Genomic DNA, 20,850 nt, shown 5'->3' with positions numbered 1-20,850 from the left:
AAAATGGCCGTCGCTCTTAAAAACAAAGAAAGTTATACTTTATCGTTATTTATTGTCATGAATTAAACAAAATAACGCAAAGTTGTTGCTTTGGTTTAATTTAAGAACCTAAACTACATGACTTAGTAATGGGGGTTATTTAATACTGACATAACCTTAAATATATACAAATATGGCGGACAATGTTAATACAACAATCCAGAGACCCCCTTAAAGCCTCGTAACAAAAACTGGCCCATAATTAACAAAAACCCTGATAATGATCAAAATGGAACAAAACATCACTTAATTAGTCACGTGACATGTTATAACTATCCGAATATATAATATTAGTAAAAAGTTATAGAAAAATTCGAGAAAATTGAGCTCGTCGCGACTTAATCTTTACAGATTTTGGACGCCATGACAGCTAACGGTTCCAACTCCTTATCGCCAACTAGATCAAACTCGGTCACGAAGTAATAAAAGTGTTTGTAGCAAGTATTGACGTGAGCCTCCTAGAATCACATATTAAAAAAGCAAATCAAGGTGGTCATGACCATACCGCGGCGATGGTCACTATGTTCTGGAAGTGATGTATGTAGACGTGGACGAACACTCTGTGTAGCCTCGCCAAGATTTTACTGCAATGCTTCTCGAAATTCTTCGGAAATGGAAGATCGGAAGTACACGGAAACAAGGTCTGATTGTTAATTTGACCTTCAATCCAGTCCATCAAGTGGCTGATGTACTCTTTCGCCGGTAACGGTGTCGGCTTCTTGTACTTGTCGCCGTCAGCCCAAAGGTACTCGAAGCGGGGGCCCCCTGACATCGTCGGGCACGTCTGGGGGGTGCAATAGTCAGAGATCGTACCGTAGATGAGGTTTATTCGATTGAAGAAGTCCACCACTGTAAAGTTTCACTGTAGTTAAATTCGTAGTTGTGAGGTCCGACTGTACTGTATTTCATACAGAGATGTATAATTGGTTGCATAATTTTAAGGGGTTAAGACGCATTATTTTTTTTACCATGTACAGCTATCCAGTCGTTTAGGTCTTCGCCCTCGGGGAGCTTCACCGCCGATCTTAAGTTAATTCCAGAGTTGAGACTCGCGCAGGCTTGTTTGTGTAAACTGTATCTGATGGTGCCATGAACGAACTTCCTTTTGGGTCTGAAGGTCTAAAGGCAGAAGTGAGTGCGTGGTGATGAAGGGGGCCCTTACCTACTTTTCCCTTTTGGAAGAAATCGAAAAATCCGTTGAGAGCCATGTCGCTGAGCCCCAATTCGATTCGTAAACATTTATTGGTTAGGGTTCCAAACGTCAAAGTTATCGAACTGTCAATTTGACGACGCCAGCGCCCTCTGGTGGGAGCATCGTTAAGGAGAAATATTATTTTCTGGTGGAAAGGGGGGGTACTGCGCCCCCACGATCAGGGGGGGTTTTAGTGGAGTCAGAGACAATTTGTGTGTTTTTTCGGGGGCGAGTTGGGGGCGTTTTGCCCCGAAAAAACCGCGCGCGTTCTAGTGGTCATCTGTCAAACTATAATCCAGTGTTGCCAGGTGTAGGGAATTTTGAAATTATAGAGGGAAAAAGAGATTTTTTTTTAATTATCGAACAAATCTAGAGGAATTACCTTAATTAATTTTTTAATGTAATTTTCGATGCTGTTTTACAAAATATTTTTTGATTCGGGGAAAATATTAGATATAATAGACATTTCCACAAGCAAATGACAAGTTTTTTAGTAATTTCTTTAGTAATGCTTCTTGAAAAATTAGCTTTAACATTATCCCCCAGAATTTGACTGCCAATTTTAACATAAAAATTGCTATGCATCACAACTACGTAATTAATTAGTGGGAGCTCTTAAACTGGTCTTTCAGGTGCGAGTAATAATTTTTGGGGATTTTTAGGGGTTGGTACAAAAAAATGTAGGGATTTTTTTCTTTAAAATGTGACAAAAATTTCATTCAAATTGTCCCAAAAAATTAAGAAAATATAAAATAAAATTTACTGAAAATGGTGGAGGCGCCAGGATAAAAATAAAACTAAAAATTAAAAAATGTCGTGAAAATCCCGAAATGTAAAGCATCTAAGGTAGTTTTTAATAAGACAATGGACTGATTGGAATTCTGACAAATTAGCTTTGGAAATTTTAAGTTGACAAGATTGGCAACATTGTCCCCCAGAATTTGACATTTGCTATTTTGACATGAAATTTGCTGTGTATTAATTACCTAATCAATTAATTAGTGCGAGAGGGTTCAGTAAACTAAATTTTCCATGCTGTTTAAAAACGGTAACAAATTGAATTTTGACATTAATTTTGCCAGAACTCACTCGATCGTCTTTTTTACTCTAAAACCCAATTCATATAACTTCACTCTTGCAACAGTAACGAAATACGCAAAGAAAATTTCAAGACTTTTTGTGACCTCGGGTGGCCATTTTCTACCTTAACTATCCTCTGCAGGAAAAACGAAGTTTAGAGTGTGCCAAACACAATTCATGGCGCCTAGAGCTTTCCTAGGGATTTTTTAGTTGCGAATCTAGGGACCACTGAAATGTTGATCTGGCAACACTGCTATAATCTGCAATGGCGTCGTTGTGTTTGTGATTGAATTTGAGAAATCGTTGAAAGCGTCTGTTCTGCTAGTGCTCCAGGTGAAATAGTGACATAAAGCTTCGATGGAAGCCCCCAGACGTGCTTGAGTCGCCGCCTCCGTGACGGTGGGGGAGGTAGCACCGCCGTCCAAGCCGCGGGGTGCTTCGGGGGTATTTTCGCCCCCGATATGCGGAAAAATGGAGACGAAACTGTGTCGAATATGCGGGAATCTTGGCCAGGACCACGTCGACATCTTCAGGACAGAGGGGCTCAAGCACAGAATCGAAACATGCCTCCCCATAATCGTGAGTCTTTTGTTTGCTTTGAGCGTTGTTGATTGGTGGTTTTTAGGTGTCCCCCCATTCGCTGCTCCCCGATACGATCTGTGGCGAGTGCTTGGACAATATCAACAAATTTTACGCGTTTCTTAAGAATTGCTTGCAGAAAGTCATTATTTTGGAGGCTCAGTATGACATTACAGAGTCGTGTTTGAAGTCAAAACGCCGATTCGATAAAGGGGTCTCCGCTGACTTGGGCCCCCCGAAAGAAGACAGGGATGTTCAAACCGTCGATACGCTCGATCTGTTGATCAAAGAACACGAAGAATTCCAGTCGTTTCCTCTACATAACCTCACAAAACTCGTCGATTATGACCTTGACTCCAACTCGGAGGACGAAGCCTTCCGGAAGCCCAACCTCCTCGACAGCCTCATCACCACCAAAAACAACTTCGGCAAGAAGTACTTCGACGACGCCGAAAACTATCTCATCAGCGAAATCACCCAAAGGAAGAATCTCAAACGGAAAAATCCAGACGTTATCGAATCTAGTCTCTCCAAAATATGCAAAATCGACACATCGAGCAGGAGGAAGAGCAAACAACCGAAGAAACTCGAAGTTATAGCCCTCGCCCCCGAACCACAAATCCCCGCCTACAACGGCTTGGAAGGGGACAACCCCGTCCTCCCATTGGTCGAAAAAGACATCAGGGCGTTGCCACAAGTCTGTCTTCTCTGCGAAGAACAGTTCACCGGGCCGTCCATGTTGGCTAGTCATGTCTTCGAGACCCACGGAATCGACATGGCGCAAATCGTCGCGTTCGCTGGGGACGCCGCTAACGATAAGAAAAAGAAGTTACCGAACCTACTCAAGATATCCGATCTCAGGAAAAGCGACGCGATTGGTGAGTGCAAATCCCGCCCCCTCGCCACGCCCCTACCTAATTTTCCCGTTTTTTTTTCAGAGGACAATCAGCTTCCGTTGGAGCCGCCCCTCTCGGAAGACCCGCCCACGCTCCTCCCCAGTTTCGTCTGTCCGCTCTGTCCCGCCATGTTCACGGCCCGCCCCGACCTCTTTACCCACCTCCGCATCAAACATGCGGACCAATCGGCTCTCTTGTGCGGAATGTGTCTCCACCAATCCTCATCGCTTCTTAGTCTGCAAAGCCACATTGAAATTTGCTCGCAACAACATCAGACACTCACCAAATACGTCTGTCAGATCTGTCGGTACGGCGACGACAACTCGAAGGCGTTAGAAAACCACGTCCTCGTCCACGATTTCTTATTGGATGCTTGTAAAAAACAAGCGAAGATGTTCGATCCGGCGGATTACATCGAGACCAATGAGAATTACGAGTCGGGTGGCTCCTCCCCCACGTCGAAGAGTTTGGCTTGCAGCGAGTGCGGGTTGGACGATTTTGAGTCGTTTAAAGATTTTAGTACACATAGGCGGAGCCAGCATTCGATTTTCCACTGCGATTTGTGTAATAAGTTCTATGGGCGGAACTCGCATCTGTGGAAACACGTCAACCGGTTGCATAAAGGACATCCGAGCATCACGTGTCAGTTGTGCTATAAGACGAGCGCGTCCAAGTACCACCTCGCGCAGCACTTCAACAAGATCCACAGTACCAAGAGCTGCAAACAAAAGCCTGAGCCGCTGTCTCTGTTAGACACCACCGAAGACTTCATGAGCCAAAAGTTCCAAGCTTTTGACTTCCAGTCGGTGAAACAGAGCTTCATGCGCCAGGAGATGTTGGAACAGGAGAAGAAGCTCTCTGAGATCGACGACAACTCACGGCTCTCTGACCACGAAGACAAGCCGCTCTGTGCCCCCAAAGAAATCGACTCCTCCAGCGACCTCTACACTAACATAATAACAAACTACACCCCCCCAGCCAACGAAGGGGAGTTCAAGTGCCCCAAGTGCAGCAAAGGTTTCCATAAAAAGACGCTGCTGAAGAAACACAAGAAGAACTGCCGACCACGCCTGCAAAAGGACCTTTTGACCCGGTGCAAATCATGCGCACGCATCTTCAAAGACCGCCAGTCCCTCGCGAAGCACCTGGTGAACTACCACTCTGAATACGCGTGCGAGATCTGCGGCCAAAAAGTCCAAAGCAAGTGCGAGATTGTTTCCCATATCCGATTCCAACACCCCGGCTGTCATTTGTTCTGCATCACCTGCGGGAACATCCTCAGGAGTCGCAACGATATGACCGATCATGCGCGAGACCACGCCAACTCCTACGTCTGCCAGTTCTGCGCAGATGCTTTACCTAGTAAGATCAAACTGAAAATGCACATCCTGAGTTTACACAGGAAAATCTTGAGTCTGAGCTGCGGGATCTGCTTGAAGTTGTTTGAGAGCCAACACGTGTTAAGAGATCACGTCCGGTTGGTTCATCGCGACCAGTTGGCGCCCCTGACGTCATGTCCGGTGTGCGGGAAGAATTACGGCTCCAAATGGAAGACGTACGACCATTTGAACAAGTCCCATGGTCGCATCTTCAAAGCTTGCAAAGTTTGCTTGGAGGTCTTCGACACGGAGGCGCAGCTCCAGGTGCATTACAACACCATGCATGCGAACGCTGTCTTGAAGACCACGCCGGTGGTACCGCCACCTATAGCCCCCCAAAACAACTGCGAGAGTGATTCGAATAGTGATCAAAGCGACGAGGGGGAGAAGGAGGAGTTGGAGGAGGAACCCAAAGAGTTTCCTGGTTTCTTGGACACGAATAAGATTTCCTTGCTGGAGAAGAGACTCCTCGGGAAGAAAGTCGAGGACGAGAAGAAGACTCCGGTGAAGAACAACAAGAAGAAGATGTCCGAAGTCGTGGTGAAGAAGGAGGAGGATCAGGACTCTATTAACTCCCCGAATCCGCAGCACAACAGTTCTAAGCGAACGGTTTATGTGAACAGCAACGACCCCTCCTTCTGCGAGATCTGCTTGAAGACCTGGCCGGCGAAGAAGCACCTCTGGCAGCACTACATCCGGTGCCACAAGAGCGTTGCTGCAACAGTCTGCGGGATTTGTCTGAAAACCAACAACTCTTACAGCGCTCTTCAAGCGCACCTGCAGGAAACCCATCCGACTCTCCTCCACGGCCAGGGCTTCGGCTCGAACTTCATCTGCCGCATCTGCGGGCGCTACCACAACGCCAGCAGCAAACTCAAGCTCCACATGGCGATCCACGAGAACTTCGACTGGTCGCTGCTGGAGGACCCGCCCAAAGAGGTCAAGAAGGAAGAGAACGGCTACCAGGACAACGAAATCAACTACGAGAGCTTGATCGAACAAGTCGAGTGCTCCTCTGGGTGCGACTCTGAGACAGAAACGGTCGTGGAGACCAAAGACAAAGCCGATTCCTCCACGGAGGAGGACGACGACGACGAGGATGAGGACGAAGACAGCGAGAGCGAAGTCTCCGAGAACTCGCTGGAGGCGCAAATGTTGACCAACATGATGAGGGAGAAGGAGGTGACGAACAACGGGCCGAAGATCAACTACACCAGCTCGAACACTGACGAATCGAGCGGCAGTTGTTTCTCGGTGAAGAGCGAGGCGAGCAGCGATGAGGAATCGAACTCGTCGAACGTCTTGGAGAGCTACGAGAGCAACAAGACGGAGGAGTTGGATTCGGCGATACAGTCGATCAAGTACGAGTGCGTCGATAAGGTGGAGGACGATGTTACCGTCGACTATTGCGAGATGCCCGCGCAGACGCTTAACGAGAACGAAATCGAGTCGGCCGTGGGAAGCATACTGTGAAGTGTGTAAATATGGGTAGATTAGAGGGTCGATGTTCTTTTGTTTACATGCATATCGTGTTAGGTAGGACATACGAACAATTGTATATAACTCAGATACGTTTTATCGAGGGACTATATAGTCTGTTACTGTAATTCGAGGAGACTGTTATTTTTTCTTTAGGACTTGTAGGTTTTTTTTATCGATGCTTTCTAGGGTAGATTATATCGCTATTTTTTATATTTATTTTTTATATTGATTTCGGATAGTACATAAACTTAAGTCATTCCCATACTCAGTAATTGTAAGGCTATGTGTATATAAAATAATATTCATGAGTAATACATAATTTTGTATGACTTTGCGTGTTTTATTTCGTCCCTTGTCCCTATTTTACAAGTGAGCGGGAAGAGGGCGCTCCCTTGAGTCACGCACCTGTTCGCAACAGTGTCGCCAGGTCTAGGGATTTTTCCTGCAATCCTCTGCAGGAAAAATGAAGTTTAGAGTGTCAAATTTTTGAAATTTAATCGAAACCCAGAAAATCTCTTAAGACGTTTTTTTTATTAATTTGGATTTGAGGAACAAGATTCTGTACTCTAAAGTCGGATTCAAAACGCAATTATAAGTTTATTTTAAATTAAAAGTTGCAATGTGGGTAGGCAACCAATAATACACGCATTGTACTGTTATTTTTATACTCAATTTTTCGGTATAAATAAATGCAACAAACTATTTAATTTGTCAGTTTAGCATTCAAAAAAACGAATTTGAACTTTGATTTATGATTTACGACTTTGTTACTATTTTATTTAATATTATTTATAACTAAAGATAGGACAGATCTGTTGACGTATGTCCTAGCTTCTATGCTTCTTTGACATATTGCTTGACGCGGAAAATTGAATTTTAGAATTTTTTATTTGCATTTTCACAAAAAATCTCACAGATAGCAAGGAACAGAGACCAGAAATGGATGTAGAAATGTCAAATTATGCCCCGTGCAAAGTTTTGTGTCGATCTGAAAATTTTCGTGTTTTTCGCCAAAAAAAGTTCAAAGGGGTTAATCCATGGATTTTTGGCGATTTCGACAAAAAATAAAATTTCCTTAAAACCGACTTTTTCTATCAATTTGGACCTCAGGAACAAGAATCCGCTAAAGATTTTTCGATCCGACGCTCCGGTAATTTTTTATTAATTTTTCAAACTTTTATTTGACTTAAATTTTTTTGAAGGAAATGAAAGCAAGAAAATACACTTTTTAATAATTTGGTCCTCAGGAGTAAGAATCTGAACTCTGATTTAACATTCACGACATAGTTATTGTTTTATTGAATATCTAAAATTATTGTGTCTAAAGATAGGACAGATCCCTTGACGTAAGTCATATTTTGACTATTTTGACAGCACACATTTTTTTCGATGAAAATAAAAGCCGAAAAATGCTCTACCTATCAATTTGGATTCTAGGAAACGGAATCTGACGTTTGATTTGAGATTCAAGCATCGGTGGTCGTTTAATTTACATTTCGTTAAACATTAGGTCTGAAGTTAGGTCGCGCCTGGTGTTCGCCGTGTGTCCCAGCTTAGTGCACTGGTTGAAATTTTACTCGACGCGGGAAATTAAATTTTTGAATTTTTAATTTGTATTTTCTCGGAAAATTTCACAGAAAGCGAGAAACTGAGACCAGAAATGGATGTAGAAATGTCAAATTATGCCCTGTGCAAAGTTTCGTGTCGATCTGAAAGCTTTCGTGTTTTTCGCCAAAAAAAGTTCAAAGGGGTTAATCCATGGATTTTTGGCGATTTCGACAAAAAATAAATTCTTTTTGAAACCGACTTTTTTTATAAATTTGGACCTCAGGAACAAGAATCTGGTGTCGTTTTTTTGATACGACGTTCCGTTAATTTTTTATTAATTTTTAAAACTTTTATTTGACATTACGATTTTCCGTCTAAATAAAAGCAGAAAAATACCCGTTTTATCAACTTGGGCCTCAGAAAAACGAATCTGAACTCTGATTTGAGATTCACGCGTCGGTTGTTGTTTAATTCATATTTGTTTAGAGAATAGGTGTGAAGTTGGGTCTTCGCCGTATGTCTTAGCTTAGCAGCACGCACATTTCTTTTGACGAATTTCAATTGGCATTTTCTCGAAAAATTCTACAGGTCGCAAGGAACTGATACTAGAAATGGAGTCACGAGAGCCAAATGAAGCTGTGTGGAGAGTTTCGTATTGATCTGAAGACTTTTATGTGTTTGCTCAAAAAAAAAATTAAAGAGGTTATGTTATGTTCATGATAAAGCGCGTTTCTAAACTTGCATCAATTTGTTTCTAAACTACGTTCCTTTTCCTTGGTGCAAAAAAGATGCAAGATTTGCGAAATGAGAGGAGCAAGAAAAAAGAAAAATAGAAGCCATCAATAGAATGACCTGTTTGACAAATTGACAAATTAAATTAGCACGATTCTTATTAATTTTTTATTACTATAATACATATAATTATACTTATTTCATGTTGATCTCTTTGAGTTTTTACAAATATTTAGTTATCGCTGAATATTAAGAGAGAATTCAGCAAGTACAATATTCTCTAACGGTAAGTTTTCTGCAATTCGAATATTGTGCAACGACATGTTTCAGATTTTTCATTTTAATCCTATTAGCGTCTAGAGATTTTCTAGGGATTTTTTTAGTTAGAATCTAGGTATCATGGAAATTTTGATCTGGCATCACTGGTTCGCAAGTCGGAGGTTCAACTGTATCTCACGGCCGTCTTGATGTCTGTGGAAATTTCGAATGACCTTCCTCCCAAGCCGTTTCCCGTCTCTTAGCAACCGTGAATCCTTCAACTTGAAATTCCTCGTTGCCGTCCAGAGATTTTCCCCGCATCTATGAATAGTTCAACTGCCGACGTCACTTGTTTGGTCGATTGCATCGACTGTCACAAAATTCAAAATGGCGTCAGCCAACTTGACGTTCTGAACGTCGCAAAAAACCTTTTTCATTTTTTTCCGGTTCTAATTTTCATTTCAATTTTAAGTTATCGAAGAAATTCGTGCAACTCGTCCGTTTTAGTTTTAGTGAGTGCGTTACGCCAAAGCTGTGAAACGCGGAAAATCGCATTTTTCGACAAAATGTGGGTTTTCGTCGTCGTGGGATCCCAAAGTATTAAATAGTGACGTATCTGTGATCCGGGGGCTACAATGGAGGCCATGCAATATGAGTTGGCTAGGAACATGACTCTGTTGTTCTTCTTCGAAAGGCTGCTTGATAAAGGCGAGCCGAGGACTTTGCACGACCTGAGCTGCCAGTTTGGGTCGAAAGGCTTCACGAAGGAGATGAGACAGATCGCTGGGGGCTCCCAGAGCGGACTGAAGAAGTTCCTGGCCCAGTATCCGGCCCTCTTCGCCATCGAAGGCGAATATGTAACCATCAACATGTTCCAGACTTGTGGGAGCAAAGATGAGGCGGGTAGGTTCCACACAGCGGCCACGAGCCTTGCATAATTCATTATCTTATCACGGGTTTTGTGGGCTGATGGTTTCATAACCGTGCGGAAAATTCTTAAAAATATTAACATTCTTGAAAGTAGGGTTAGGTAGGCAACCAAACTTACCTCAACGAGACTCCGATGGGGCTCACGGCAGAGATCTCGTTAACATAACCTCATTTTTTTCCCATGAAATTTCTTCGGAGTTTGTGCCTAAAACCCCACGAAACTTGCAGCAATAGCTGAATTTAAAGCAGCTAAACACAATTTGAGGGAAATTTCGAAGTTTTGGACCATTTTTTCCACAAAAACTTCCAATTTTCGAATTTGAAATTTTGCACAAACGTCACTTTTTGCAAATTTTGGTCGTACCAACCGAGTCACTAAATTTGGTACCAACCCACTCCTTAAACCCCCCAATTTTTAACTTTTTTTCAATACTAATTAATAAAATGATGTGTTTAAACTAATTCTGTTGTTAATTAGAGCGGAAATTTGTTCCATTTTGAATTTTCAATCGCGTCAAAACGATCGATTTTGCTGTTGGAGATTTACTACCAACCGCTTCTTGTCACTCCCCCAGATTTTCAAAATCTGAAAATTCTACACGCTTAAATAATGGATTTTTATGCCCCCAGGAGCAATAACGTGAGGTTTCTGCCTTGTTTTGGGGCAATTTTTCGTGGTACGAATTTTTTAACCAAGGCACTAGATGCGGTACCAACCTAAAATATTTTTTCAAAATTGTTCTTAAACCGCTTGTAACTACCTTCACAGGCCCGTATTATCGGTCTTTGCATTAAAATTTGATCTGAATCTTCTATTTTACATGTTTTGTTCATAATTCTCAAAGAAAATGGGGAATTCAAGCTAATTTTGTTGGTAGATTTTTTAAACTTTCCCGCCACGACTAATTATTTTAATTTAATTTTTATTTTAAGGTGGGAAGGACTACACTACCCAAGCCGTGGAGTACTTCTCCGAGAAGCTCTCTCAATACGGCGAGGGCACTGAGGTTCCCATCCGCAGCCTCCTGGGGCACCGCTCGCAAGCGAGTCCGGAGGTCCGCCACGTCTCAGGTCAACACTTCCACGAATTCCGCGAGTTCCTCCTCAAGCACCCGGACACCTTCGCCGTGGACGACGAGAAAGAAACCGTCATCTTAACAAACTACACCGCCGTCCGCTCGCATTGTCCTCAGGAGCTGCACTTCCAGCCAGTGGTCAAAATAGACCCAGAGACCACGCAGACACTGTTAGATTTCCTTGCGCAATGCATTGAGGTGAAGGGGCCGATTCTCGTGGAGCAGTTGTTCCAAATCGTCAGCTGCAATCTTCCTGAGAGCATGTGGACGAATCTTTTTAACACTCCAGCGCACTTGACGAGCTTCTTGCGGTTGTTTTCGGATAGTTTCCACATCCAGGCGAACTTGGTGACGCTTCTGCAGGCTCCGAAAGTCAGCCAGAAGCACATCAATGTGGTTTCCACCCTCAACGAGTCGGAGCTGGAAGTGAAGAACGCGAAGAACTTAGTCAGCACTCCTGAGCCCACCGCTGAGATCATCGAACGCCCTCCACAAACTCAGTTGAGTCCTCGCTCGATCAGCGATCGGCTAAAACAACCGAAATTGCAACAGAAACTCTCAGAAGCTCAGAAGGTGGTGTCGCCTCCAATGAGCCCTGAGCCTCCTAAAGAGAAGGAGGAACCGCCCCCGCCACAGGACGTTAAAACCAAACCTAACTACAACCAAAGCTTGAAACAAAGAATCAACAATTTGGTGCTAAAAACTCTTCAGGAAAACACAGGAAGAGAACGCCAGAGTTTGCTCAACCACCAAGCCCACAACGAGTCATGGAAAGTCAAGTTATTTCAAAACACCCGCGTCATTTGCAGCGTGAAGGAGTGCCAATTGGTCGTGGATGACGTCATGGGGCGGGCGAAGAAGAGCAACGACGATTCTGATTGGCCGTTCACCGACAACAAAGTCGTGGTTGGTCTAGATTGCGAGGGGATTAATCTCGGGGTGAAAGGACAGTTGACACTCCTCCAGATCGCGACAATGAAGGGGTTTTCATACGTTTTTGATCTGATTACCTGTCCTGGGATGATCGACGCCGGACTGAAGAAGTTGTTGGAGAGCCCCGATGTTATAAAGGTGAGGTAGATAAAATCTTGTACTCAATAATTGATGAGGGGTGTTTTTAGATCGTACACGATTGTCGCAACGACTCGGTGAATTTGTACAACCAGTTTAAGATCACTTTGAGGAGTGTCTTTGATACTCAGGCGGCCCATGCAGTGTTGACTTTCCAAGAAACGGGGCGGCCTGTCTATAAGGCGAAGAGTGTGGCTCTGAATGCGCTGTGCGAGGCGTATGGAGCCCCCATCAACCCCATTAAGGACCAACTGAAGAATATTTATCGGAGGGACCAGAAGTACTGGTCGCGACGGCCCCTCACCCGCGAGATGGTTCTCTACGCCTCCGCAGACGTCTTGAGCTTGGTCAACGAGAAGATCTACCACCCCATGTCGAAGGCTGTGAAAACAGAGAACCGCGCGCTCATGCTAGAGCTTTGTCACGAACAGGTGAGGTAACACGAAGAAGGTAACAATGAGGGGTTAATGTGCCTCCAAAATGGTATACACCTGATTTTCAAAGTAACTGATTTTCCCTGATTTCTTCTGATTTTCTAGTGATTTGCTCTGGTGTTCTCTGATTTCCTACTGATTTCCTGATTTTCTAGTGATTTCCCCAGATTTTCTCTGATTTCCTACTGATTTTCCCTGATTTCTTCTGATTTCCTCTGATTTTCTAGGGATTTCTTCAGATCTCCTCTGATTTCCTAGTGATTTCCCCAGATTTTCTATGATTTCCTAGTGATTTCTCCTGATTTCCTAGTGATTTCTTCTGATCTCCTCTGATTTCTTAGTGATTTCTCTTGATTTATTATGATTTCCTAATCATTTTTTTAGATTTTTTAGTGATTTTTCTTGATTTTCTAGTGATTTCCTCTGATTTTCTCTGATTTCTCCTGATTTCTCCTGATTTCTTCTGATTTCCTAGTGATTTCTCTTGATTTCCTCTGATTTCTTAGTGATTTCTCTTGATTTATTATGCTTTCCTAATGTTTTTTTCAGATTTTCCAGTTATTTTTCCTGATTTTCTCTGATTTCCTGGTGCTTTTCTCTGATTTCTTCTGATTTCTTATTGATTTTCTCAGATTTCCTAGTGATTTTTTCTTATTTCTTCTGATTTCTTAGTGATTTCCTACTGATTATTCTGATTTTTTCTGATTTCCTTGTGATTTTCCCTGAATTTCTCTGATTTTCTAGTGATTTTCTTTGATTTCCTCTAATTTCCTAGTGCTTTTCCTTGATTTCCTGTCATTTGCTAGTGATCTCTCCTAATTTTCTTTGATTTTCTAGCGATTTTCTCTGATTTCTTAGTGATTTCTCCTAATTTCCTTTGATTTTCTAGTGATTTTCCCTGATTTCTTCTGATTTCCTAGTGATTTCCCTTGATTTCCTCTGATTTCCTAGTAATTTTCCTTGATTTCTTCTGATTTTCTACTGATTTGCTCCGATTTCTTCTGATTTTCTAGTGATTTCCTCTGATTTCCTAGTAATTTCTTTGGATTTTCTAGTAATTTCCTCTGATTTTCTAGTGATTTTTTATGATTTTTTTTGATTTTTTAGTGAGTTTTCCTGATTTTCTCTGATTTCTTAGTGATTTTCCCTGATTTCCTCTGATTTTCTAGTGATTTCTCCTGATTTTCTCTGAGTTTTTAGTGATTTTCTCTGATTGTCTAGTGATTTTCTCTGATTTTCTAGTGATTTTCTCTGATTTTCTCTTATTTTCTACTGATTTCCCCTGATTTCTTCTCCTAATTTTCTCTAATTTTCTAATGATTTCTTCTGATTTCCTAGTGCTTTCCCTTGATTTCCTCTGATTTCCTAGTGATTTTCACTGATTTTCTCTGATTTCTTAGAGATTTCCTAGTGCTTTTCTTTGATTTTCTAGTGATTTTCTCTGATTTTCTCTTATTTTCTACTGATTTCTTCTGATTTCTCAGTAATTTCTCCTAATTTTCTCTAATTTTCTAATGATTTCTTTTGATTTCTTCTGACTTCTAAAGAGATTACCTCTGACTTCCTAGTGCTTCCCCTTGATTTCCTCTGATTTCCTAATGATTTTCCCTGATTTCTTAGAGATTTCCTAGTGCTTTTCTTTGATTTTCTCTGATTTTCTCTTATTTTCTACTGATTTCCCCAGATTTCTTCTGATTTCCCAGTAATTTCTCCTAATTTTCTCTAATTTTCCAATGATTTCTTCTGATTTCTTCTGATTTCCAAAAAGATTACCTCTGATTTCCTAGTGCTTTCCCTTGATTTCCTAGTGATTTTTCCTGATTTTCCCTGATTTTCTCTGATTTCTTAGAGATTTCCTAGTGCTTTTCTTTGATTTTCTAGTGATTTTCTCTGATTTTCTAGTGATTTTCTCTGATTTTCTAGTGATTTTTATCTGATTTTCTCTTATTTTCTACTGATTTCCCCTGATTTCTTCTGATTTCCCAGTAATTTCTCCTAATTTTCTCTAATTTTCTAATGATTTCTTCTGATTTCTTCTGATTTCCTAGAGATTACCTCTGATTTCTTAGTGCTTTCCCTTGATTTCCTCTGATTTCCTAGTGATTTTCCCCGATTTCCCCTGATTTCCTCTGATTTCTTAGAGATTTCTTAGTGCTTTTCTTTGTTTTTCTCTGATTTTCTAGTGATTTTCTCTGATTTTCTAGTGATTTTCTCTGATTTTCTCTGATTTTCTATTGATTTCCCCTCATTTCTTCTAATTTCCCAGTAATTTCTCCTAATTTTCTCTAATTTTCTAATGATTTCTTCTGATTTCTTCTGATTTCCTAGAGATTACCTCTGATTTCCTAGTGCTTTCCCTTGATTTCCTCTGATTTCCTAGTGATTTCCCCTGATTTCCCCTGATTTCCTCTGATTTCTTAGAGATTTCCTAGTGCTATTCTTTGATTTTCTCTGATTTTCTAGTGATTTCTTCTGATTTTCTCTGATTTCCTAGTGATTTCCCCTGATTCTTGGTGATTTTCCCTGATTTTCTAGTGATTTCCTGGTGATTTTCCATGATTTCCTCTGATTTCTTAGTGCTTTTTCCTGATTTCCTCTGATTTTCTAGTGATTTTCCCCGATTTCCCTTGATTTCCTCCGATTTCTTAGAGATTTCTTAATGCTTTTCTTTGATTTTCTCTGATTTTCTAGTGATTTTCTCTGATTTTCAAGTGATTTTCTCTGATTTTCTCTTATTTTCTATTGATTTCCCCTCATTTCTTCTAATTTCCCAGTAATTTCTCCTAATTTTCTCTAATTTTTTAATGATTTCTTCTGATTTCCTAGAGATTACCTCTGATTTCCTAGTGCTTTCCCTTGATTTCCTCTGATTTCCTAGTGATTTTCCCTGATTTTCCCTGATTTCCTCGGATTTCTTAGAGATTTCCTAGTGCTATTCTTTGATTTTCTCTGATTTTCTAGTGATTTCTCCTGATTTTCTCTGATTTCCTAGTGATGTCCTGGTGATTTTCCATGATTTCCTCTGATTTCTTAGTGCTTCTTCCTGATTTCTTAATGATTTCCTAATGATTTCCTAAAACTTATCCACACATTTCTTAGGGCGACCAGCCCCTCGCTTAACAACCTCATCTTCATAGTGCTGTTTCAGATCTTCATGCACATCGACCCGGAGGCCGTGAAATCCAAGAAGCGCCAGCGCAAAACCGAGACGGAAGTCGGCGAACTCCGCCAGAAGCTCTCCCAGGCCACCAAGAGCGTGGTGTTGAGCAACCGCGAAGTGCGCCTCCTCCGCTACATCGAGCTCACCGACGACGAGAAAGAAAAGCTCAAATCCTCGGCGAAAGTCGCGAAGAAGCTCGAAAAACTCGAAAGTCTAGGCCAGGACCCCAAGGACGACCCCTCCGACGAAGACGACGATCCGGACTATCCGAGTCTTGAGAGCGACATGACCTCCCCGCGCAACTCCGAGCCGACGAGTCTCACCGAGTCGATGCAGCTGGTCGATTCGATTTTAAACGACAGTAGAATCGATAGGATCGATAAGCTGGATCGATTGGAGACGATTTTGACGACGGCGGCGTTCTTGCCGACGGATGTTAAGTGTGGCTGTAATTGTCATGTTAAGAGTAATGGGTATAATGGGGAGAGGGTGGTTTCGCCGACGAGTAACTTCAAAGGGAGCGAGAAGGAGGTGGAGGTGAAGAAGGGGCATGCGAATGTTGAGACGCAGACTTTGAGTACTGGGGATGTTGTCGTGACGAAGATCTTCTTCAATGAGAATGCGGATTTGCACTAGAAGTAGAGGGACACGGTTTTAGTAAATTAATGCTCAATTAATAGAATTAACGAGGTTAGGTGTCTTTGACGGTGGCCTTATCACCTGTGTACATAATCAGTTCGAATTTACACGTTTAACGATTTTTTATTTATTGTTACTTAACTCGTCTACTTAACTTGAGCCATATTTTAAATAGTTGTTATTTAAAAAGATGTGGATTTTATTTATACGTCTTTGTTTCTTAAGTTGAGTTTAAGACTACTAAGACTAAAGAAAATGAAGGTATTAACATATTGAGCAATATTTATGTGTTATTAACATATATTATTTTTGCTGGTAGAGGATTTTTTATTATACTGTTCATACTATTGATCAAAAATAAATACAGTACTAAAAACAATTCAAATATTAACATACAATGAACCCTTTCCATTCGAGGTCAGAAGAAAATTCCGAGGGCTCACAGGTTGAAGACCCTTCTTACCCATTGGCACTTGAAGTTTCGTTCGAAAACACGGAAAAATGGAGGAATCGGAAATTTTTTGACCACCCTCAATCAAATATAATCGGTTTTTTGCATAATAATTTGTTTTTTTCCGGTTAAATTTCCAACTATTCAATGCTAATGTTCGATTAGGTCAAATTGAGTTAAAGGAAACAAATGAATCAACGAATGTCAATTGATTTGTTGTGGACAACAATTTATCGACGTTTTTGGGTAATTTATTGCTTTTTAATGTCCTTCCTAAAAAGTTCAATAAAATAACACCCCCAAGGTTCAATGTCATGTTGTAGCCTTGAACCTGAAAAAAGTTATTTTTATTGAATTTTATTGACTTGAAACGTACGTCGTGGTTTGAACATTCATTGCAACAAACTGTTCAATATCAATGAATAAATGCGTTTTTCTGTTTAAAGATTGATTAAATTGGTCTCTAAAAACTTATGTTGACAATTATTACAATTTACACAATTCAAATTAAACATTATAAGGTGATTTGATTGGTGGAAATACGGTCACATGTCAGTTTAACATCGCGTTAGATAAGTGAAATTTTAAACGGTCATAACTCGGTTATTTCTTTTCGTACATGGATTTTGAAGCCAGTTTTGGAATTTGCGCAAAATTCTGCGTAAAATGAGCTAAATAATTCAATTTTGCTTCAAAAAATAAGCGAGATATCAATCGAATTAGAGACCGAACAGCAGCTAACTTACATACTGAAAAAAATGAATATTTTGAATTCGAACTATCCAAGATTGATTTCTAAGGTAAAAAATTGCGATAAAAACGATTCCGAAAAGGGTTTCGTCATATTTGCCATAATTCTGGAGATATCGGGGAAAATCGTTTTAGAACCTCCAAAATTTTGGCCCTCTGGCGACAACCCAAAATTTCAAACAGCTGTAACTCAGTTATCTGTTGACGTACGAGAGCAATAAGGATATTTTTGGATTCAGCGCGAAATTCTGCGTAAAATGAGCCCATCTAACTCAAATTTCCGTTACAAATAAACCGTAATATCGACGGAATTAGATTTTTAGAGGGTGATTTTAGGGTCATTTTCAAGAGGCTGTTTTGGAGCGAAAATTGCGTTTAGTATTATTGAATTATATATCGATCGAAAGAGGAGCTCGATATCTATCGACTGGCCAAATCTCAGATCGATCAGACCAGTAGTTTAAGAGGGGCGATCAAAAAACGAAAAATTGAAAATTTTTTATCGATTGAGTCGCAACATTTTTTTTGTCCAAAAAACTGACCATCGAATTTTCGACTTTTGAGGACTTATTCTAAAACAAAATGAGCCAAGAAAAACGATGGCGCAAACCGTTTCTCAAAATCTTTTTTAGTTTCTGAGATATCGAGCTTTAAAATTTTTACAACTCAAAATCCAATATCCGAAACTTTGATCGCTCATAACTCAGTTATTTCTGGACCGATCTTAACTAATCTTGCTTTTTTGGATTAGGCGTGAAATTCTGCGTAAAATGAGTACAAATACGTTAATATTGCATCATAAATAAGCGAGATAGCGACCGAGTCTGAAGCAGAGGCTGAAAGGCAGTTATCTTCTACATTGAAAAAATGAAAATTTTGAATTCGAATTATCCAAGATTTATTTTTAAGGTAAAAAATTGCGATAAAAACGATTCCGAAAAGGGTTTCGTCATATTTGCCATAATTCTGGAGATATCGGGGAAAATCGTTTTAGAACCTCCAAAATTTTGGCCCTCTGGCGACAACCCAAAATTTCAAACAGCTGTAACTCAGTTATCTGTTGACGTACGAGAAAAATAAGGATATTTTTGGATTCAGCGCGAAATTCTGCGTAAAATGAGCCCATCTAACTTAAATTTCCATTACAAATAAACCGTAATATCGACGGAATTAGATTTTTAGAGGGTGATTTTAGGGTCATTTTCAAGACGCTGTTTTGGGGCGAAAACTGCGTTTAGTATTATTGAATTATATATCGATCGAAAGAGGAGCTCGATATCTATCGACTGGCCAAATCTCAGATCGATCAGACAAGTAGTTTACGAGGGGCGATCAAAAAACGAAAAATTGAAAATTTTTTATCGATTGAGTCGCAACATTTTTTTTGTCCAAAAAACTGACCATCGAATTTTCGACTTTTGAGGACTTATTCTAAAACAAAATGAGCCAAGAAAAACGATGGCGCAAACCGTTTCTCAAAATCTTTTTTAGTTTCTGAGATATCGAGCTTTAAAATTTTTACAACTCAAAATCCAATATCCGAAACTTTGATCGCTCATAACTCAGTTATTTCTGGACCGATCTTAACTAATCTTGCTTTTTTGGATTAGGCGTGAAATTCTGCGTAAAATGAGTACAAATACGTTAATATTGCATCATAAATAAGCGAGATAGCGACCGAGTCTGAAGTAGAGGCTGAAACTCAGTTATCTTCTACATTGAAAAAATGAAAATTTTGAATTCGAACTATCCAAGATTGATTTCTAAGGTAAAAAATTGCGATAAAAACTATTCCGAAAAGGGTTTCGTCATATTTGCCATAATTCTGGAGATATTGGGGAAAATCGTTTTAGAACCTCCAAAATTTTGGCCCTCTGGCGACAACCCAAAATTTCAAACAGCTGTAACTCAGTTATCTGTTGACGTACGACAAAAATAAGGATATTTTTGGATTCAGCGCGAAATTCTGCGTAAAATGAGCCCATCTAACTTAAATTTCCGTTACAAATAAACCGTAATATCGACGGAATTGGATTTTTAGAGGGTGATTTTAGGGTCATTTTCAAAACGCTGTTTTGGAGCGAAAACTGCGTTAAGTATTACTGAATTATATATCGATCGAAAGAGGAGCTCGATATCTATCGACTGGTCAAATCTCAGACCGATAGGACAAGTAGTTTACGAGGGGCGATCAAAAAACGAAAAATTGAAAATTTTTTATCGATTGAGTCGCAAATTTTTTTTGTCCAAAAAATTGACTATCGAATTTTTGATTTTTGAGGGTTTACTCTAAAGCAAAATGAGCCAAGAAAAACGATAGCGCAAACCGTTTCTCAAAATCTTTTTTAGTTTCTGAGATATCGAGCTTTAAAATTTTTCCAACTCAAAATCCAATATCCGAAACTTTGATCGCTCATAACTCAGTTATTTCTGGACCGATCTTAACTAATCTTGCTTTTTTGGATTAGGCGTGAAATTCTGCGTAAAATGAGTACAAATACGTTAATATTGCATCATAAATAAGCGAGATAGCGACCTAGTCGGAAGTAGAGGCTGAAAGGCATTTATCTTCTACATAGAAAAAATTAAAATTTTGAATTCGAACTATCCAAGATTGATTTCTAAGGTAAAAAATTGCGATAAAAACGATTCCGAAAAGGGTTTCGTCATATTTGCCATAATTCTGGAGATATCGGGGAAAATCGTTTTAGAACCTCCAAAATTTTGGCCCTCTGGCGAAAACCCAAAATTTCAAAAAGCTGTAACTCAGTTATCTGTTGACGTACGAGAACAATAAGGATATTTTTGGATTCAGCGCGAAATTCTGCGTAAAATGAGCCCATCTAACTTAAATTTCCGTTACAAATAAACCGTAATATCGACGGAATTAGATTTTTAGAGGGTGATTTTAGGGTCATTTTCAAGAGGCTATTTTGGAGCGAAAATTGCGTTTAGTATTATTGAATTATATATCGATCGAAAGAGGAGCTCGATATCTATCGACTGGCCAAATCTCAGATCGATCAGACCTGTAGTTTAAGAGGGGCGATCAAAAAACAAAAAATTGAAAATTTTTTATCGATTGAATCGCAAATTTTTTTTGTCCAAAAAATTGACTATCGAATTTTTGATTTTTGAGGGTTTACTCTAAAGC

At 40.2% G+C, this 20,850-nt stretch overlaps 3 protein-coding genes across 3 annotated transcripts; 2 read left to right on the top strand and 1 right to left on the bottom strand.

The window, feature by feature from the left end:
* Positions 1-32: 32 nt before the first annotated feature.
* Mob3 (MOB kinase activator 3) lies at positions 33-1,358 on the bottom strand. The gene is made up of 4 exons (XM_088032668.1): positions 1,206-1,358; positions 1,008-1,158; positions 545-888; positions 33-497 (listed from the first exon to the last, which is right to left on the bottom strand). The coding sequence occupies exons 1-4, from the start codon at positions 1,245-1,247 to the stop codon at positions 378-380; spliced, it is 657 nt and encodes a 218-aa protein (XP_087888794.1). The 5' UTR covers positions 1,248-1,358; the 3' UTR covers positions 33-377.
* A 1,167-nt stretch (positions 1,359-2,525) lies between these two features.
* Positions 2,526-6,973, top strand: LOC148177936 (uncharacterized). The gene is made up of 3 exons (XM_088032637.1): positions 2,526-2,890; positions 2,937-3,768; positions 3,829-6,973. The coding sequence occupies exons 1-3, from the start codon at positions 2,783-2,785 to the stop codon at positions 6,636-6,638; spliced, it is 3,750 nt and encodes a 1,249-aa protein (XP_087888763.1). The 5' UTR covers positions 2,526-2,782; the 3' UTR covers positions 6,639-6,973.
* Positions 6,974-9,820: 2,847 nt separating this feature from the next.
* On the top strand, positions 9,821-16,874 carry egl (Egl_like_exo domain-containing protein). The gene is made up of 4 exons (XM_088032639.1): positions 9,821-10,088; positions 11,049-12,262; positions 12,313-12,693; positions 15,845-16,874. The coding sequence occupies exons 1-4, from the start codon at positions 9,821-9,823 to the stop codon at positions 16,490-16,492; spliced, it is 2,511 nt and encodes an 836-aa protein (XP_087888765.1). The 3' UTR covers positions 16,493-16,874.
* Positions 16,875-20,850: the final 3,976 nt, after the last annotated feature.

The sequence above is a fragment of the Gnatocerus cornutus genome, chromosome 3 (assembly GCF_029298725.1).
Source record: "Gnatocerus cornutus isolate USDA-ARS CGAHR chromosome 3, icGnaCorn1.1, whole genome shotgun sequence".
Taxonomy (NCBI): Eukaryota; Metazoa; Arthropoda; class Insecta; order Coleoptera; family Tenebrionidae; genus Gnatocerus; species Gnatocerus cornutus.
This window is presented reverse-complemented; position numbering and strand designations above follow the sequence as displayed.

What these genes read in the sequence shown, in the direction of transcription:
- LOC148177936 (XM_088032637.1), top strand. Translation starts at nt 2,783, where the DNA reads ATGGAGACGAAACTGTGTCGAATATGCGGGAATCTTGGCCAGGACCAC. An exon ending in AAACATGCCTCCCCATAATC is followed by an intron (nt 2,891 to 2,936) that starts GTGAGTCTTTTG and finishes GGTGGTTTTTAG; the next exon opens with GTGTCCCCCCATTCGCTGCT. An exon ending in CAGGAAAAGCGACGCGATTG is followed by an intron (nt 3,769 to 3,828) that starts GTGAGTGCAAAT and finishes TTTTTTTTTCAG; the next exon opens with AGGACAATCAGCTTCCGTTG.
- Mob3 (XM_088032668.1), bottom strand. Translation starts at nt 1,247, where the DNA reads ATGGCTCTCAACGGATTTTTCGATTTCTTCCAAAAGGGAAAA. An exon ending in ATTTCTTCCAAAAGGGAAAA is followed by an intron (nt 1,159 to 1,205) that starts GTAGGTAAGGGC and finishes TTCTGCCTTTAG; the next exon opens with ACCTTCAGACCCAAAAGGAA. An exon ending in ACATAGTGACCATCGCCGCG is followed by an intron (nt 498 to 544) that starts GTATGGTCATGA and finishes ATGTGATTCTAG; the next exon opens with GAGGCTCACGTCAATACTTG.
- egl (XM_088032639.1), top strand. Translation starts at nt 9,821, where the DNA reads ATGGAGGCCATGCAATATGAGTTGGCTAGGAACATGACTCTGTTGTTC. An exon ending in AGAGCCCCGATGTTATAAAG is followed by an intron (nt 12,263 to 12,312) that starts GTGAGGTAGATA and finishes GGGTGTTTTTAG; the next exon opens with ATCGTACACGATTGTCGCAA. An exon ending in TAGAGCTTTGTCACGAACAG is followed by an intron (nt 12,694 to 15,844) that starts GTGAGGTAACAC and finishes GTGCTGTTTCAG; the next exon opens with ATCTTCATGCACATCGACCC.